Raw genomic sequence first — 21,132 nt, forward strand, 5'->3', positions numbered from 1 at the left:
ACACCAGTGATGTTTCCTCCTATTTGCTTGGTACCATGTTCACGTATATAGAGGGTATATTTACCTATTCGCTTGGTACCATGTGCCACGTATAGAAGCTATATTTACCTATTCGCTTGTACCATGTGCCACGTATAGAGGCTATATTTAAAGGTTTTTAAAACTTGATCTGTAACTTTGCCTCTTACATCCAAGGCGTTCCACAACTACCGGCATACAAGATAGACATAAAATTAATAATTAAGTTTTGCTAGGGTATCCCAGAATACCCTTGTGGTTGCACTATAAGATACTTGGATGAAATTCCTGAAAGAATCGGTCCTTACATGCGAATGCGAGGCTGAAATACATATGAAAAATCTCACATCGCGTCATTCGCAAAAAGTATCGGGTTTTCTCAAACAATTTCCAACCCGTTTTTTTTCCAAAGCCGATATATAATAGTGAAAGGTGGGGGTTGACTGACACACATTCCTCAAGGAGCTGAAGTACCTCATTGGTGGAGCGATAAGGTTTAGGGTTTGCAATATTCTATGTAAAGTAATGCAACTACTATGTACTATTCATGATTTTGCAAAGAGCATATTTTTATAAACTAGGAGCAATATAATCAAATAGTGGCTTGCCTTGGTGTTGATCTTCAAGTCTTCGGGATCCTTGCGTCTAGTGAATTTGTAGAATGTTTGGTACGTGATCAACAAGTGAAAACCACACAAAACCCTACCAATAAATAATATTTATTATAAACTAATAGTGCCCTTAGATATATCTCAATTTTATAGGAATTTAGGAAGTGGAATAGAGTCAATCGAAGTTACGCTGTAAGAGATATGAATTTATTAAGTTCAAAAGAATTTCTGAAAATGGAATAAGGAGGAGAATAGGAATATTCTGCTTGGGGTTACTGGGCTCAGCCCAGGGGAAGAACATGGCGCATGGGCTAGCCAAAGGGAATAAGTTCACTTAGGTCTCTCATCTTAATGCGGAGTTCGAGTCAAATCCCTAAACCGCAAAACCAGGTATAACACATTGATGCAAATGTAGTCCTAAGACAGTATTGAAGACAGTTTTAGGTGGTGTGGTGCTGACGTGGCACAATAAGCAAAAATAGAAAAAATAACACGTGGGAACCATATATAAGCGAAACAACCATCTTCTTTCTTATCACTATGTCACTCTGTTTTATATATTAATCTCTGCAGGTTAAATAAAACAAACAACATATTCGGAAACCGTCTTGCGTTTATATCTCATTACCTCCACGTCACCGCCGCTCACAACGTGACATGTACACTCCCAAGCACAGCGCGTGATGCGCTCGTGTAGCAGCTAGTTAGCGCATGGGCGGGCGCATGGCAGATATAGACCTCAGCGTCGTGCGCGCGCGTGCTCGGCCGCGGCGTCATATATATAGGCTGATAGGCATCGTGTTCCTCGATCGCCACCGCGGCGTCGATCGGACGCTGGCGGGGTGTATACGCGCTCATCAAGGTCTTCGACGATAGGCTATAGCTAGTCGCGTCGGTGTGCATGGCAGCAACGTCAGCGGCCGGGGATCGGAGGCAAGGGGATGCGGCGCGCGACGGCGCCGAGGTGGGAGGTGTTGCTGCTGTATGGGCTCGCGCAGCCGTTACTGCCATGGCAGGTACCTCGATCAACGAGCTTCGCCACGCAAAGCCCAACCATTTCTTCTCCCCCCGCGGCCGGCCGGCCACATCAGGTTGTACGTCGCCGAGCACTCCACACCGCCGTCGGGATCACGTACCAACGTACGCGGCGACCTCAAGCCCGAGAACGACGTCTTCCTCCGCGCCGACGACTGTTAGATGATAAGAATGATTAGTTAGATAGATTGAATCTTATCTTCAGTTTGTTGTAACTAACAGAGGGATAAGATAATATCTCTCATCCTTTGTATGTGCCACGCTAGGGGCTGTTCCTAGCCTATATAACACGCAGGCGTACCTGGAGGAAGGGTATCGCTTCCATCACATGGTATCAGAGCCTTCCACCCTCCACCGATCAATCTTTCGATCTAATCTCCAAACTCTCGACGCAAATGGCGTCTTCTTCCTCCAACCCATCTGCTCTCAATGGGCAAACAGTTTCTGAGAAGCTCACCAAAAGCAACTTCGTGCTGTGGAAGGCGCAGGTTCTTGCTGCGCTCCGCGGCGCACAGATGGCCGGCTTCCTCGACGGGAGCAATCAGGCACCGGCTGCAACGATCATCGTCACCAAGGACGATGGCAAGACCACCGAGAAGGTGGCAAACCTGGCGCTGGTGCAATGGAGGGCGCAGGAACAGCAGGTTCTCAGCTACCTGCTGTCATCTCTGTCGCGTGAGGTGCTCACCCAGGTGGCAACACTCACAACGGCGGCAGATGTTTGGGAGGCAATTGAGAGCCTCTTCGCATCTCAATCTCGTGCCCGCATCCTCAACACTCGCATGGCGCTCTCCACCACCATGAAAGGAAACCGGAGCATTGCGGAGTATGTTGGTAAGATGAAATCTCTTGCAGATGACATGGCTTCTGCAGGAAAACCAGTTGATGATGAGGAGCTCATCTCCTACATTCTTGCCGGGCTGGATTTCGACTACAACTCGGTGGTCTCGTCTATCACGGGACGCCCCGATCCAATCTCTGTGAGCGATGTATATGCGCTCCTGGTTGGCTTTGAGTCGCGGCTGGAACTTCTCCAGAACGCGGCCAACCCTTCTGCCAATACCGCGTCGCGAGGAGGGCGCGGCGGAGGCGGTCGTGATGGCAGAGGGCGCGGCGGCGGCAATCCTGGACGTGGCGGTGGCTTTGGGCGCGGTCGTGGTGATGGCAAGCCCAAGCCGACGTGCCAACTCTGCGGCAAGATCGGCCACACTGTCGCCAAGTGCTGGAAGAGATTTGATCCCTCTTTCACCGGTGAAGAAAAGAACGTCAACACCGCTGCAGCGAACTCCTACGGCATCGACACCAACTGGTACATCGATAGTGGCGCCACCGACCACATCACTGGAGAGATGGAGAAGCTCACGGTGAAGGACAAATACACCGGCAATGATCAAGTCCACAATGCTAGTGGCACAGGTATGAATATTGATCATGTTGGTCATTCTGCAATTCGTACCCCTACTCGTGATCTAACGTTGAAAAACATCCTCCATGTTCCTGACGCATGCAAAAGCCTTGTTTCTGCCCATCGCTTTACTCGTGACAATAGAACATTTGTTGAACTTCATCCTTTCTTCTTTTTGGTTAAGGATCAGGTAACGAGGATGCCACTTCTTCGAGGCAGGTGTAGATCCGGCCTCTACCCTCTGCCAACAGATAAGCTCCAAACCATCTCCAACAAGCAGGCCTTTGGTGTCGTCAAGCCCTCTCTGTTCCAGTGGCACAGTAGATTAGGGCACCCTTCTTTTTCTATTGTCAATCGCGTCATTAGCCAGAATAATCTCCCAGTTGTTAGGGATTCTAGTCAAGAGTTTGTGTGTGATGCTTGCCAGAAAGGCAAGAGCCATCAGCTACCCTACCCTAAGTCCAGTAGCGTTTCTATTGAACCTTTGCAACTTGTGTTTTCCGATGTATGGGGTCCTGCTATCAATTCTGTTGGTAATAAAGTTTATTATGTTAGTTTCATCGATGACTTTAGCAAATTCACTTGGATCCATCTCCTTAAACATAAATCTGAGGTTTTTGCTAAGTTTCAGGATTTCCATAACCTTGTTGAACGCTTGACAAATAGAAAAATCAAAGCTGTGCAGACGGATTGGGGTGGGGAATACCAACGCCTCAATTCCTTCTTTCAGCGCATTGGGATTGAACACCACGTTGCCTGTCCCTATGCGCACTAACAGAACGGTTCTGCCGAGCACAAGCACCGTCATATCGTTGAGGTAGGGCTCTCGCTGTTAGCTCATGCCTCTATGCCTCTCAAGTTTTGGGATGAGGCCTTCACCACCGCTGCCTATCTCATAAACATGACCCCAACCAAAGTGATGAACTTTGAGACTCCTCTCCAACGTTTGTTTAACCTGCCCCCAGATTATTCTTTGCTGCGCACTTTCGGCTGTGCCTGCTGGCCGAATTTGCGTCCCTATAACGCCCGCAAGTTAGCATTCCGCTCTAAACAGTGTGCTTTTCTCGGTTATAGCACACTTCACAAAGGTTTTAAGTGCCTAGACATCTCTACGGGGCGTGTGTATATTTCCCGTGATGTTGTTTTTGACGAACAGATCTATCCCTTTGAAAAACTTCATCCCAACGCTGGTGCTCGTCTTCGATCTGAGATCAATCTTCTCCCGGCGCACCTTCTTCCGCTGCTTGATCACGGGGGCGTACGGATGCATGATCAACCGCTGATTGATGATTCTAATCCTGCTGCTAATCCAACTATTGAGAACAGTGCAGGCGATGGAGAAAATCAGGGAGAGAATGATGCAGAAACGGCGCAGCACGGGCATGATTTCATGCAAAGCTCCGGCGGGCATCCTACCGGTGGCAATCATGATCCTCTGACGCACAGTACCATGCATGGCGCAGAGAACCAGGCGGACCAGGAGAAATCGGCGTCGTCTCCGTCTGCAGGACCAGCCACGCCGCAACACGCGGCGAGCTCCTCGGCCGAGCCAACCGCGTCGCCGCACGCGGCAGCCTCGTCTCCGTCGGGGGACATCGTGGGCCCGGCCCCACGTGGGCCTTTGCAGGAGAACCAAGACGTGTCTGCCTCAGTCCCTGATTCATCCACATCACATGAAAATGGCAGTGCTCATGATGATGGCAGTGCTCAGTCTGCCGTGCAGCCGACTCGACCGGTGACCAGAGCACAGCGTGGTATTCACAAACCAAAGAAGTACACAGATGGCACGGTAAGGTATGCAGGACTCACACATACAGGAGAACCAGGTAATCTCCAAGAGGCTCTAGATAATACTAATTGGAAATCAGCTATGAATAGTGAGTTTGCTGCTTTAGTGCGAAATAAAACTTGGCATCTAGTTCCACCAAAGCAGGGGGTGAACGTAATAGATTGTAAGTGGGTCTATAAGATTAAAAGGAAGGCAGATGGAACTATAGACAGATATAAAGCTAGGTTAGTAGCAAAAGGTTTTAAACAACGTTATGGGATTGATTATGAGGATACCTTTAGTCCTGTAGTCAAGGCTGCTACTATTAGACTTGTTCTATCACTGGCTATGTCACAGGGATGGAGTCTTCGACAGCTTGATGTACAGAATGCCTTCTTGCATGGCTACCTTGAAGAAGATGTGTACATGAGGCAGCCACCAGGATACGAGGAGAAAAAGATGCCACACTATCTCTGTAAGTTGGATAAGGCCCTGTATGGTTTAAAACAGGCACCTAGAGCTTGGTACTCCAGGTTGAGTAAAAGACTACAAGAACTTGGTTTTGTTTCATCTAAGGCTGATACATCTTTATTCTTCTATAACAAGAATGGACTTGTTATGTTTCTGCTTGTATATGTTGATGATATTATAGTTGCTAGCTCTTCTGGTCAAGCAGTTACAGTTTTACTCAAGGAACTTGAGAAGGATTTTGCTCTGAAGGATCTTGGGGATCTACACTACTTTCTGGGAATTGAAGTTAAGAAAACTGAGAAAGGTTTGCTGTTGACGCAAGAAAGGTATGCGGGTGATATTATTAAGAGAACTGGAATGAGTAATTGTAAGCCTGTGAGTACTCCTCTCTGTGTGTCTGAAAAACTGTGGTTAAATGATGGTGAATTTTTGGGTGCAAATGATGCTAGTCAGTACAGGAGTATTGTTGGGGCTCTACAGTACTTAACTCTTACAAGACCAGATATATCTTTCTCAGTTAATAAAGTGTGTCAGTTCCTACAGAATCCTACTGTTGTACATTGGGCAGCAGTGAAGAGAATTCTTAGATATCTGCAAGGTACTCTTGGCCTAGGATTAAAGATTGATAAATCCTCTTCTCATACTGTCAGTGCTTTCTCTGATGCAGACTGGGCAGGATGTCTAGATGACAGGAGATCTACTGGAGGTTTTGCTGTCTTTCTTGGATCAAATTTGATATCCTGGAGTGCCAGGAAGCAAGCTACTGTGTCGCGTTCTAGTACTGAAGCTGAATATAAAGCTTTGGCTAATGCAACTGCTGAGGTAATGTGGGTTCGTAAGTTGCTAGAAGAAATTGGTATATCGCATCCAGGGCCATCTCAATTATGGTGTGATAATATTGGGGCCACATATTTGTCAGCAAATCCTGTGTTTCATGCTAGAACAAAACACATAGAAGTAGATTATCATTTTGTTAGAGAACAGGTGGCACAGAAAATGTTGGAAATTCGGTTTGTTCCGTCGCAAGATCAAGTTGCTGATGGATTTACAAAACCTCTTTCTGTGAGACAATTACAATTGTTCTGTAACAATCTCAATCTTGGAGAGCTGAGATTGAGGGGGAGTGTTAGATGATAAGAATGATTAGTTAGATAGATTGAATCTTATCTTCAGTTTGTTGTAACTAACAGAGGGATAGGATAATATCTCTCATCCTTTGTATGTGCCACGCTAGGGGCTGTTCCTAGCCTATATAACACGCAGGCGTACCTGGAGGAAGGGTATCGCTTCCATCACAACGACCACGTCACGTTAACCGACTTTGACGTTTGAGTTTTGACCTCTCCCGGCTTCTCCCGCTTGTGTCTCCCTCCGCGTCCACGTCCACTTCGCCGATGTCATCGTCGCTGCCGCCACAGCTGCGCGGCCATGATCAGCTCAAGAAGGCGAAGTCGGCGAGAGTTATTCTCGTTTGTGGGGATGAAGGAGTACGTGGCTCCGGAGAAGGTGAGAGGCGAGGGCCACAAGTTCGCTGTCGATTGGTGGGCGCGCTCGTTTACGAGATGGCGTACGGTAGGACGCCAGGGACGGAGCCGGCCGGAAGGGGATGTTACGGTTACTGCCGGAAGGGGCTGTTACGGTTACTCCGGGAGTTGGAGTTCTCCACCGACTCACGACGGCGCTGGCAAGAGCTCACCGACCTCATAACGACTAACGAGGCTTCTCGACAATGAGCCTACGAAGATGCTCGGTTTCGCTGGAGGCGCCGACGAGAGGTCCCCAGGGTTTAATGTATCTATTTGGTCATATATGAATTTTTAAATAAAATTTGATCAAATTTGAACTAAATATTATCAAATTCACGAAAAAATGAAAACATTTCAAAATTTTGGTGGAAATAATATCGCATGGGGAGGGGGGGTATGATAGAACCGAAATTTCGAAAATTTCAATCCGAAATTTTGAATCCTGGAGGTCCCTGCCTACCCGTTCTTCACTAGAGCCGTGCGGGAGTTGCTCAGTGAGCTGTGCGGCCACCGTACATCCAGCCGTCGGTCGTCGCTGCTTGCGAGGGGTTCAGCGTGCTAGACTACTTCAACAAGCTTCACAAGCTCCGGACTCACATATTGTGTTGCCATTGTCGGCGTGCTTCAACCGCCCACCGGTCTGCTCAGCCGCTCGCCAGTCGCCACCCAGATCGAGGCTGTTAGGCGTCCGCGCCCGCCCTGCCCCATCCGCCGTCGCTTTGCTCACAGCTCCTTGCTCGGAGAACGGCTGCGTGGCTTTGCCGGCGAAAACACTAAGAGAGGGGGTAAGAAAGAAGGTTGTTGTTTCACTTACATGTGGGTCCCACGCTGTTTTTGTATTTTTTTAAATTTTGCTTATTGTGCCACGTCAGCGTCATGTCACTCAAACTGCCTTGTCGTGGTATTGGCTACCGTGGCCTAAGTAGGGGGTAAAGAGATGAGAGAGAGAGAGAGATGCGCTAGAGGCTCTCGCTATGCTAGAAATCGTTAAAGAAACATGCCTTCAAGAAAACCCTTAGAGTCCTGGATTCGAAAGAATAAGATGGCATACCAGTTAGAATTTTTGAGGAAAAAAGGGTTTGCAAATTGGTATGTAAACAAACTACACTAAAATGAATCAATAAAATAAGACAATAGGTCTCATGGGCCAAGCTTGCAATTAGACATTGAGTGGGAATCAATCCAATGAGGAAAAAGTACACCGAAGGTCCCTCAACTTATCATCAAGTTACAAAATCATCCCCAACCGTAAAACCAGATATCCGACGTCCCTTAACTAATCAAAACCGGTCACGATAGATCCTTTGGTGGTTTTGACCCCTGTTTTATCCTATGTGGTGGCTGAGTCAGCGTGGGACCCATGTGGGCCTCACATGTTAGGGTACCACATCATCTATGTCCCATCCCTTATCTCTCTCTCACTCTTCTCGTCGGTGAGGAGCTCGCAGGCGGGGGCCCGGAGGAGGCGCAGGGAGAGCTCCTGGGGGATGGAGCGGATGGCGACGAGGAGCGGGGCGGCGGAGTGGAGGAAGCGCCTCCCCGCGGTCGCCGCCAGCGTCGGCGTCGGCTTGGCGGCGGTTGCAGCCGGCAGCACAAGAACCACGGCGGTGGCGGCGGTGGCTTGGCGGTGGCTCAGCATCAGCTTTGACCCTCCAATGCTGCTCCTCCCGAGGCTACTGCTCCAGGTGCTCCTCCTCCTTGGCCACCTCCATCGCTCTCCTCTGGGCCTTCCACGCCGTTTGCCTCGCCGACCTCATCGACACCTTGCCGGGGTGGTAGCCACGGAGCAGATCTGATGCTGCAGGGGCACGGCGGTGGGATGGTGGAGGCCTGGGCGTCGTCATCGTCGTCGCTGCTCCAGCACCGTAGGCCCGAGTTAAGGGCTATTCCGCCGATGGCCATCGAGGAGGCCCTCCCCGTGGTGCGGTTTGATGAGCTGGTGGTGAAACCGCCCGCCGCCTCAGAGGCAGTAGCAGCCGTGCTCCATCCCGTCGAAGGAGATGGAGTCGAGGTGCACGGTGGCGAGCGTCGACGCGGCGTCGATGACGCCCTAGAGATCCTTCACGTTCATGGCGCAGGCTTGCAGCCGCAGCATCGTAAGCCACGTGGTTTCCACGGCGGCGGGCGGTGGCATGTGCAGGCCGCTGCACTCGATAAGGTCCAGCACACGGAGGGTCTCCAACGGGACGCAGCTGAGGTCAGGGTCAAGCACCTTGACGAGACGCCCGACCTCGTCATCGTTGGCCGGGGTGCTACGCTGCACGAGTCGCCGACGGCGGTCGTGACACGGAGCTCCTCCACGCGGCGCGCCGCCAGGTGGTAGACCACGTCTCCCCTCTACACCCATCTCTCCACCTCTCGTTCCATGTCGGGTGCTGCATCCACATCAAACGACCTCGCGTGTGCACGAATCCGCCGATCATATCCATGGTGGCCGCTCGAAGGTCCAAGGTAAGCCTCGTGACATGGCGGCGGCGGTTGCTGCTACTGCTCAAAGGCTTGGGCGGTTTCCAGTGAGCCGGCCAATCCACCGCCAATCCAGTGAGAGAGAGAGAGAGGAAGGGAGAGAAGAGGGGAAGGAGAGATGACGTGCCATCTTGACACGTGGGGCCCACGTGGGTCCCACATTGACTCAGCCGCCACATCGGACAAAACCAGGGGTCAAAACCACCGAAGGACCTATTGTGACCGGTTTTGATTAGATACGGGACGTCAGATATATGGTTTTGCGGTTTGAGGACGTTTTTGTAACTCGATAACAAGTTCAGGGACCTTCGGTGTACTTTTTCCATCCTATAAGGGGGAGGGGTGGGGTGGGGGTTAGGGTGGCCCGAATTTCCAAAGGATTCTGGGTATGAATTGTGACGGATTGAATTGATATTTGAATTTAAAGTTGGTGTTAGAATTCATGAATTTGTTAGGAATTTTAGGTAATGGATATTAACTTTTGAGAATAATTGGTAAAGATTGACTAGAAGAGAAAATTAGGAGGATTTAGGAAGGATATTGGAATCTAAATTTGATGCGCAAATTTGCACAAATCATAGGAATTCTAGTGAAGGATGTTTGCTTTAGTTTTGGTATATTTCATATGAGGTTTGAATCTTGAATTAAATTTACATGTTCTTTGGATTATTTTGGTTAATTTTCAAAGGGGAGAGATTAATGAAATTTTGTGGTTTTTGAAATGTATTTGAGTAGATTTAAGGAAAGGTGACAGATGAGAGGGAAATAGAATAATTTCAATGAACTTTTGGAATGGTTCGGTATTTAGAATTATTTGAATAAATTTGGAAAAAGACATGAAATAGAGAGATATTTGAATTTAATTTAATATTGGAAAATCTTGACAACCTACATGGTTGCAAAGGAGATTTCCTGATTTCAGTGAATTTTGATATATAGGAAATTTGAAAGAATTTGTGGAGAAGGGTTTAAGATAGGATTTGAATTTTATATCGATATTTTATTTTAGGGAGGACTTTAGAATGAGATTTCGGGCTACAACGATTGTTTTGATTTGAGCTCTTGGCACTAGATACTTAATACACACAAAGGAATACAATTTTGAACATAGGATTTCTTCAAAACAGTTCTCATTGGTTATATGGAATTTGGGGTGTTACAGTTGGTAAGAAGAGCCGGTGCACATAGTCGCTGATGTATAGGTGCCGGTGGATAACACTCGAAGGGCTTATCGCTTCCCGTTCCTGTTACACGCCAGCATATATGGCTTATTTGTGCCGGTTCTAGTTTTATTGGTATGGATGAGCCGACAAGGATTATTGTTTTGTAGTAGTGGTACCCAAAGATATTTGCACATAAATGGGCAAGAAATATTTAATACCATGGAAAACATGCAACATTTTCCGTGTGTTAAATGGTATGGATGATACATATCCATCTTTCTTCGCTGTACATACCCCGATTCAGAAAAGAATACTAGAGATCAAATCCCAATTTAGCGAACCACCAGTATACATGCTTGTAAATCAATTCAAACAGAAGTTCATAAGCACAAGAGCCTACGAAGAATCCTGATTCACTTCAAGAATCTCTTTCATGACCCTCTTTAGCGCCCATTCATCCATAAGAATCCCCATATGGGAAGCGTTCTCGACCTTGATCGACTTGAATTGCCCCCTCTGTCCTAGCTGCCGACGCATCTCCTCATCGAACGCTAACATGGTGACCAGATTAACTATCCCATCTCCATCACCATACACTCTTTCCGGAGCCTCGTCAAAGTTACCGTCCCAGTACACCAATTGCCGTGGCGTCCTCTTCCCCACTCCATTGATGTACGTCAACGGCACCATGGGCGCCTCGAGGTAGTTCATCCTCGCAACCATTCGTCTCCTGAAAGTAGGGATGCAAGTGGATAGTTTTGCTACCCGCATAAAAACCGTTTGCTCGTCCTGCTTAGAAAAAAAAATAAACTAGAAGTGGGATAAGCGGAAAAAAAAGCCCGCTTGCTCGTCCCACTTGCATCCCTACCTGAAAGGCTCGATCCCGTCGCCGAAACCGACGGCGGCAAGGAGATCTTCCATATCGTACGCGGAGTAGTTCCTCCGCTCGGTGACCACGATCGGCTCGCGCCCGAACACGGCCGGGGACGGGAGGTTGGCGATGCTGGTCTCGAAGCTCCTCCACATTGGCCGCAGCGACAGCTCCGTCGCGCCTGGCACGTAGAACAGGTTGTGCGGCCCGGTGGCAAGGTTCTCCACCGGGTCGAGCAGCCCGGCGGAGAGCGTAGGCGTGACCAGGAAGAGGTGCTTGATGTACTCCTTTCTCCACGCCAACGGGGTGTTCCGGACGAACTCAAGGGCGACGCAACCTCCGTGGCTGTGCCCGAGAATGATGACCTTCTTCTTGCGATGCCTCTTGCTTGTGGCCTCCACGAGCTCCATGAACTCCTTGTAGTAGCGCGAGTAGACTTGGGATTCCTGGCCTGGGACTGGAGGAACATGACGAAAATCGTAAGGAGCTCCGTGCATGTTGTCCCCGTCACGGTATCCCATCTCTTCCAGGGCTCGTATAAGCGGTGTAAGGCACCATGGCCTGCATGCACGCACATCACATCGATCGAGCTGATCACTTGATCAGAGACCAGATTAAAACTAAGGAGAAGCACATCTGCACATGACACGGGCAGTAGCATGGACGCATATGTGAACGGTTAATTTGGGGAGGAATTAACTTGTCAAAAGGCCACTTCTGATGGTAGCCTTTGACGAGACCGAAGTAGGGGACGCGGGTCTCGACGCCGGGGAAGTTCCGGTAGTCGTTCGCGACGGGGTCGTAGACGAGGCTCATCTGCTCCTCGAAGCACTCGTTGTAGCGGTGCGTAGAGAGGTCGGAGCTGTTCTTCCACAGCGGGAACCACCCCTTCCCCTTCATCGCGCCGCACCTCGCCGCCGACGGCCGGTACGCCTCCGTGAGCCGCGCCTCCAGGTCGCTGCAGGCCACCCCGGGCAACACGATGATCGGGTGGAGCTCGCCGGCATCGACGTCGTTTCGCCGGTGTTGGCTTGACCAGAGGTGCTCTCGGAGGGGAAGTGGAAGCAGCAGGAGCAGCAGCTGTACTACCACCAGTGGAATAGATGCCATGGTTGGAGTGGCTCTGAAGGTCTGAGGGTTGGAGTCTCGCTAAATATATATAACGTGGTGTGGCATAGTCTAGTCCCTCTTATGAAAAATATTAAACGCATACATATTTGATGTTTAGAGTAAGATTTGAACATAATTTTTAAACTTCCGCCGTCGATATATAACTTCTGAAATGATCAACTTAAAACAAGACAAATGGCGTGTATAGAGTTGTCTTGAAAATGCGAAGGCTCGATTGGTTAGATTCCTTGTCTTAGCACGAGTACTCGTATTTACGACTGTTGCCTTATTGTTTTAGCGGTAGGCAAAGTACTCATCGGCAGTGAGAACTTGATAGCGTGATGTCACTAATGATTTTCATCAATCCAAAATTGCCCTGTATGTTATCGGAGGTGCTGATAGGGGTAGCTAGGGTGTATGTTCGTGAAGATGAGTGGACAACATGTATATGAGCGCCTATATGCATACTGTGTTTAAAAAAATTGTCTTGAAACTTTCTATACCATAATATCATAAACCTTGAAACTTTCTATACCATAATATCATAAACCTATTGCGTATAGAAGAGATGGTTAATATCTTCAAAGTTTAATTAAATCTCGTAGTAAACTTTCCATGTTTATAATCGTAGGGAATACATTATTATGGCTAATAGGCATGCTTGTCGTCCAGTCTTGGTTTCCATATATATACAAGTATACAACTTGGCACCTAATTGCGGATTTGCGGTTGGTGTGGGATTTGTGTCTGAGCGTGATCTGTGGCTGCTATTGTCGTCCAGACAAGTTTTGCTGGAGGCAATGAAAACTAACAATTTGGAAATGATAACGCCGGTCGCTGCCCTCCTTAATCGAGAAAACTACATATATATGCATACCGTGCATCTTGACAGGTTACAACGACCAAGATTATCCCGGTTTGGTGGAGATGCAGATCCCAAATTCACAATCACTGGTACATAAAGTCCACTTTAACATCGGTTGGACTGATCTTCAATACCGGATTCGTCACTAGCACCTGTCAGATGACACCGATAAGATGCCATATAGGTGTCAATTCTACAATTGGCACATGTAACTACATATAGATGTTGATTTGTGAACAAGCACCGATATCTATACGCTTTTATAGGTGTCAGGTTTTGAACCGAACAGTCACATACTATACTCCTAGTTCTTATTGATAATCAACACCTCTAACATTGCATAGGTGTCGGTTATCTATTGCCGTCTTCACGTGACAATTTATTAGGAATACAATTTAGTAATAACCGATATTCTGAATGAGAAATAAAGAATAGTTAAAGAACGATGCATGTAGAACCCAATACGAGATTAATTAAAATTTAGAATAGAAGTTCATTTCAAAATTAGAAAAAGCAAAATAGGAGTTAAGTAAGAATATAATTTAGAAATAACTAAAATTCGAAATAAGTAATTAGGAATATGAAATAAGATATCATCTTAAACAGAACACATGGTCAATTAATGTTCAGAATAAAAAAAATAAATTCTGAAATAAAAGAAATAAAAATAAGAGTTCAAACTAAGAATACAATTTAGAAATAACTTAAATTCATAAAATAGATAAGAATATTGATAAAATAGTCCATATAAAACACAATATAAGATTAACTAAAATTTCAAATAAAAAATAAACTAAATTCTAAAATTAGAAAAATAAGAAAACAACTTGAAAATGGGAGTTAAAGAGAGAGGCAGTACACTTGATGAGCCGTAAAGAAGTAGGATAGTACCGGTTGATGGAACATCTAAAAACTATAAAACAAAACTTTAGTGATTATTATATTTAATTTTTAGTATTCCAATGATGATTAAGAGGAGGGGTAGCGGGCAGGCTGTGAAGGAGTTGGGTCGTGACTGTTGATAGGATTTCTAGAAATTAATAATAATAATAATAATAATAATAATAATAATAATAATAATAATAATAATAATAATAATAATAATAAATAAACCCCTAATGATGATTAGGTTCGATTTTTAAACTTCCAATAACAATAAAATGGGGTGCAACGAGCGGGCTATAAAGAAGTACGGTGGTAGTGTTCGATGGGAATTCTAAAATTTTATAAAAAGAAATTCTATGAGATAATAAACTAAAAAACTATAAGGTTTGTTTTTCAGAGGTCCTAGGAAGGATAAAAAGAAACTGTGGCAAGCCAAGGGTGTGTTCTGCATTACCGGTTGCCAACTTTCCCATCTCGTTTTCCGCGCGCACGCTTTTTAAACTGTTAAACGGTGTGTTTTTTGCGAAAAGTTTCTAAACGAAAGTTGCTTAAAAAATCATATTGATCCATTTTTGAGAAAAAAATAGCTAATACTTAATTAATCATGCGCTAATGAACCGCTCTGTTTTCCGTGCCTACTGTTCCCGGTTGGGAACCTCTACTAGCTAACACAGCCCTAGTAAGTAAAGGTAAAAATAAATGTACGTAAAAAAAAACAGGGGTGATATGTGATGGGACTTGTAAAACTTATAAAATTAAAAAGCTCATTTTTAAAAAAAACTGTAACACAACGAGATGACTATTTAATAAATCTTTAAAAAAACATGCATAAAAAAATTAGATAATTTTCTACAGCTGTTAGTCATGCAATTGCATGGGCTCACATAGCTAGTTAGATTAACTTATTCTAATATAAAATGATGATCAATATTTTAAAAGTTTAACCGTGTTGTAAACGTCCAATGTTTATGATGATAGGGAATACATTATTATTGATAACAGGCATATGCTTATCCAGTCTTGGTTTCCATACAATTTGTCACCTAGCTAATTGTGGATTTGCAGTTGGTGGGATTTGCGGCTGAGCATGATCAGCTTGCTATTGTCGTCCCCGTCAATTAAGTTGTCCAGGAGCCAGGACAGGAGCAATGAAAACTAAGGTTGGAAATGGTAGCGCCGGTCGCTGCCCTACGTAATTGAGAAAACTACATATCACCTGTTCATCTGCAAGACCAGGACTGACTATGATCGGTTGCTGAATCATTGGTGTCAAGTTCGGTTTTCATTTTAAGAAACCAAAATTTCTTTGCCTGAATTAATTATTCAGTCGATCGGTTGCTAAATTGTTGGTACGTACTGATACCAATTAACACTACAGGAATCTATTTAATATATGACGAAAAAAATTCGTCATGGATCACTGAAAATTAGTCACAGGATTTTGTCTGTGACGATTATACTTATCGTCATCTATTGAGCGTCACAGATTAAATCTGCCTAAGTTTTCTTCGAAATCGTCACGATCAGCACAATCTATGACGTTTTTTTAACCGTCATAAAACGCTTATGGGCTCATGTAGTCCAGCCCAGGCCCAACCTTTGTGACGAAATTAAATGACACAGATAGTTGCCACATGGCGGCCAACATGGCAGGTGACGTGGTCATTGACACGTGTGTGATGATGTGGCACTGATGACGTGGCAGCTAATGTTAGCAATTTTTTTTATACAGCCCATTATTTTTTTACGGCCCATTATTTCTTTGACGGCCCATTAATTATTTAACAACGGCCCATTATTTTTTTAGAATCAATCCATTTTAAAATAGGCCCATTTCAGAACTGGCCCATTTTGTCAACCAGCTATCAGATCAAAGCCCACTAAACAAGTCCATTAAATTTGAGCCCACCAAATTCAATCAAATTTCTCATATATATCTCAGATTCAAAACTAATAACAGATACCATCTCAAATTCAACTAATAATATATACAATCAGAATACAACAGAATTGAATAATAGTTCATCTCAGATTCAACCTAATAACAGGAGGCGGCCTGAGAAACACACACATTTTCAATCAATCAATCCAAGCCAAGAAAGTAAGCGCGCAGATCGGGATCACGCTTGATCTGGATCAAGACGAGGACGACCAGAAGGAATCAGATACCCTGGAAAACAATGACAAGAAAAACTCAGTAGTGTTCAGTATGAGATAAAGACAGTGAACAAACTTTTTGAAATAGATATGAGCCAACGTCTCAGTGATCAAAGGATGTGGGAGAAAAACTTAACTTTGTTATTTTCACGTCCATAAATCATGGCATCAAACAGATTAATAAGCAGAATATGTGCTGGCATACCATTTTCTCACATCACATGGTAGACTATATATTTTCTCCCCAAAGCTACCACATAACACACACTGGTAGCACTTTGTAGCAACAAAGGCTGCTCAAAATATATATAAAAAAGGTGATTGATGACAAGGAGAATCTCAGTATCAATTTATAGACAAGAAATAGGCATCCAAGTTCAAGTCAACCAACTGAGCTAAGTTCAGTTCCTATTTTCAAAATAAATGAATCATATATGTCTTTGTCCTTTTGTAATTCTATTAGGCGATTTTAAATGCTGATGGCAAGAGCTCTCCTAGATAATCAGCACAGAGCTCACTGCTACATTTCTATGCGCATATGGCATTTTTAATGTTGGTCGTTCTGCTACAGAGGAAATCTTAGAGCTACTTCTGGGTACTACATGCACAACTAAAATCTAACATTCAGAGAAACAGATTTTGTACACTCAAAGCGTGCCCATCCGTACCATTAAGCCACTGATTAAAAACATTCAGAGAAACAGATTTTGTACACTCAAAGCGTGCCCATCCGTACCATTAAGCCACTGATTAAAAAAATGGAGGACCAACTTACAGAGAGCACATATGGAGCATTTGGTTTTATGTCAGAAGAAAGACAATCATCCAACTCTAGCAATACATACTCTTCCTCTTCTTTTCCCCCTTCTTCTTCGCCAAACTGTGTACATTTCCCATTAGAAATTAAGAAAATATTGCTTTCAGTAAGAACAATGGCCGAAAGAAATCAAGCACACTCAAATTAACTAACTATTCCATCCATTTCATATTGTTTCTCCTTAGCTGCCATGTGCAAAATCCCAGTAATAAGTCTAAGAAAGAGTTAATGAGAAATGCCCGCACATGACTGCATGGATGCTATAATTATAAAGGTCTATGTTTCTGTTCATAGACTCCCTAATTATTCAAATTGATCTCTTTATTAAAAATATGCTACTCATGGACTCCTACTAGAGGCTGGGGCGCGCCATGCCGCGCTGCCTGTGGCGGCATATAACTCGGTTGATTAGGTTAAATCATTTGCTTTCAGACTAAATCAGTGATTGTCTAAGACAACCAAGAAAGAACTATCGAGCAAAGTTGTAGGCACATGAATCGAACAGCATACACAGGTTACCCATTGATGATTAATTTAATAGAAATGGTGCTAAAGATTCTGATGGGAACAAAACTCACTCACCATTACAAATTTACAATCCTAAAGATTATGCATGAAGTTGCGCATAAAAAATCAGAACAGCCCCTTAGAACATGCTTTTTTTAGTAACAGTTCAATGTGCATATCATTCAAACCGACAACTCCAATAATATTTGGTTCATGAGCATGTGAACATCGAATCTAAGATTGGGTCTTATTGTATAAGGAATCACACTCTACTTTATATTTTCCGAGTCACGATTGCATCCTGATAAACTACAGATCTTCGGAAATGAACATGTATAGCAGCACGAATGACAAATCAAAGTTGTAACACATGAGAAGAGAAAGAAAATGGATTGGGTACTGATACAGGGTAGCATCAGCTGAATCTCAAGCAACAACATATAGCTTCACTGTAACAAAAGGATGGATGCACATGAGTTTAAGCATAATAGTGAAGAATCTCATAAAACAAAATAATGTACTTTTCAACCAGTCGTCACAGTTGAATTTTGCATCATCCCCAAATCAAGTAAGTAACCATCTTGCACAATGCACAATCATGTAATAGATAGAAGTTTCTTGAGTCAGGACATATACCCGAGCTCGCCGCCGCCGCTCGCCACTGCGCCGGATCCGTCAAGCCCAACCTTGCCGCCGCCGCCCGCCGCCATCGTCGTCGCCGAGTTCGTCGTCGCGCCCGAGCTAGCTGCCGCCCGCCGCCGTCGTCGTCGCCGCGCCCGAGCCGGATCTGCCGCCGTCGTCGTCGTGCCCGAGCTCGCCGCCGCCGCTCGCAACCGCTCTGGATCCGCCGCGCCCGATCTCGCCGCCGGCGTCGTCGCCGCGCCCGAGCCGGATCCGCCGCGCCACCGCCACCCACTCCCGCCTCCGGATCCGGGCGGGACGAGGGCCGCCACCGCCGGATCCAGGTGTGACGACGCCCGCCGCCGCCGGATCCGGGCGGGATGAGGCCCGCCGCCGCCGGATCCGGGCTGGACGAGGCCTGCGTCATCGCCCACTCGTCGTCGGGGTCGCGCCTCCTCGTTGTCGTCGGGGTCAGCACCGCCGCGGAGGGGGCAGACCGAGCGACGGGGACGACGCGGCGGCCGCCAGCCGCTGGCACGCGCACGCTGCCCACTCGTGCTCGGCGCTGGAAGAGGAATAGAAAGAGGGAGAGGAGAGAAGGAGTGAAAGAGAGAGGAAGAGAAAGAATGAGAAGGCGAAAATATTAGGGGGGAGAGAGAGAGGAGGAGGGTGATGAAAAATTTTGAAGTGGTGAGGAGGGAAAATTTTCATTAAAAATTTCGAATAGATTTTTATGGTACTAAATCAACTCGTATGAAAAAGATGTAAAACACAAAGTTGTACAACTTATGTAGATCTACCATTTTTCTTTTGGTCATTTCTCCATCCGAGTTTGATCGAACTATATAAAATTTGAATTTCAAATTATAATAACTTCAAACAATATTTTTAAATACTAAATGATTTCAACTACAATAAAGTTGTACAATTTATCAAGATTTACAACTTTGGTTTTGGTTATTTTTCTATATGACTTTTTTTTAACAATATGAATTTGAATTTCAAATTATGACTACTTCAAACAATATTTACAATTACTAAATGATTTCAACTGAAAAAGTCATCAACATCAAAGTTGTATAACTCATCAAGATCTATAACTTTTATTTGTGTCATTTCTTCATCCGATAAAGTGATTTGTAACATTGCTCACAAAATGTAAATATCTATTATATAGTTTATAAACTATAAGAGAGATATGTATATTTTGTGAACAATGTTACTATTATTTTACCAGATGAAGAAATGACCCAAATAAAAGTTATAGACATTGACGAGTTATACAACTTTCATGTTGATGACTTTTTCAGTTGAAATCATTTAGTATTTGAAAATGTTGTTTGAAGTTGTCATAATTTGAAATTCAAATTCAAATTATTGAAAATAGAGTCATATAGCAAAATGACCAAAACAAAAGTTGTAGATATTGATGTGTTATACAATTTTGCTGCTGATGACTTTTTCAGTTGAAATCGTTTATTATTTGAAAGTGTTGTTTGAAGTTGTTATAATTTGAAATTCAAATTTTATATAGATCAATTAAACTCAGATGGAGAAGTAACCAAAATAACATTGGTAGATCTCAATAAGTTATATAACTTTGTTTTTGATAACTTTTTCACATAAGTTCATTTAGTATGATAAAATTCGATTTGAAGGTTTAATATTTTCAAATTAATTGAAAGGAGGGACGCACAATGGACTTCTCGGCGGGGAGGAGCAAAAGGCCTGTTACGGGCCAGCCCTTTTTCTTATCCCTTGCCAAGAAGTCCATTTTGCCTCCCTCTTTTCAATTAATTTGAAAATATTAAACCTTCGAATCGAATTTTATCATAATAAATGAACTTATGTGGAAAATTTTTCAAAAATAAAGTTGTATAACTTATTGAGATCTATCAATCTTATTTTGATTATTTCTCCATATGAGTTTGATTGACGTATATAAAATTTGAATTTCAAATTATGACAACTTCAAACAGCATTTTCAAATACTAAACGATTTCAACTGAAAAAGTCATGATACAAAAAACTGTATAAATCATAAATATCTACAAATTTTGTTTTGGTCATTTTGCTATATGACTCTGTTTCAATAATTTAAATTTGAATTTCAAATTATGACAACTTCAAACAACATTTTGAAATACTAAATGATTTCAACTGAAAAAGTCATCAACAGCAAAGTTATATAAATCATCAATATCTACAACTTTTGTTTTGGTCATTTTGCTATATGACTCTGTTTCAATAATTTGAATTTGAATTTTAAATTATAACAACTTCAAACAACATTTTCAAGTACTAAATGATTTCGAATGGAAAAGTTATCAACAACAAAGTTGTATAAATCATCAATATCTATAACTTTTGTTTTGGTCACTTCGCTATATGACTCGGTTTCAATAATTTGAATTTGAATTTCAAATTATGATAACTTCAAACAACATTTTCAAATACTAAATGATTTCAACTGAAAATGTCATCAATAACAAAGTTGTATAAATCATCAATATCTACAACTTTTGTTTTGGTGATTTTTTTATATGACTTTGTTTCAATAATTTGAATTTAAATTTCAAATTATGACATGTTCAAACAATATTTTCAAATACTAAATGATTTCAACTGAAAAAGTCATCAACATCAAAGTTGTATAACTCATCAATATCTATAACTTTTATTTTGGTCATTTTTTCATTCGGTAAAGTGATAGTAACATTGTTCATAAAATTTACAAATCTCTTATATGGTTTTGAAGTATTTAAATCGTGACGAAATTGCTATAACGTCACAGGTTTTTGGCTCGTTTATGTCGAAATCGATAAACTGTCACGGT

General features: G+C 43.8%; 1 protein-coding gene and 1 non-coding gene across 2 annotated transcripts; one reads left to right on the plus strand and one right to left on the minus strand.

Annotated features, from left to right (window-relative positions):
* The first annotated feature begins 2,542 nt into the window (after positions 1-2,542).
* On the plus strand, positions 2,543-2,681 carry LOC127764831 (small nucleolar RNA Z247). The gene has a single exon (XR_008015975.1). It is a non-coding gene; the product is annotated as a small nucleolar RNA Z247 (small nucleolar RNA).
* Positions 2,682-10,660: 7,979 nt separating this feature from the next.
* LOC127761920 (lecithin-cholesterol acyltransferase-like 1) lies at positions 10,661-12,451 on the minus strand. Its single transcript, XM_052286251.1, has 3 exons — positions 12,035-12,451; positions 11,332-11,895; positions 10,661-11,193 (listed from the first exon to the last, which is right to left on the minus strand). Exons 1-3 carry the CDS (start codon positions 12,442-12,444, stop codon positions 10,860-10,862), a joined length of 1,308 nt encoding a protein of 435 aa, XP_052142211.1. The 5' UTR covers positions 12,445-12,451; the 3' UTR covers positions 10,661-10,859.
* Between the last annotated feature and the right edge of the window lie 8,681 nt (positions 12,452-21,132).

The sequence above is a fragment of the Oryza glaberrima genome, chromosome 2 (assembly GCF_000147395.1).
Source record: "Oryza glaberrima chromosome 2, OglaRS2, whole genome shotgun sequence".
NCBI lineage: Eukaryota > Viridiplantae > Streptophyta > Magnoliopsida > Poales > Poaceae > Oryza > Oryza glaberrima.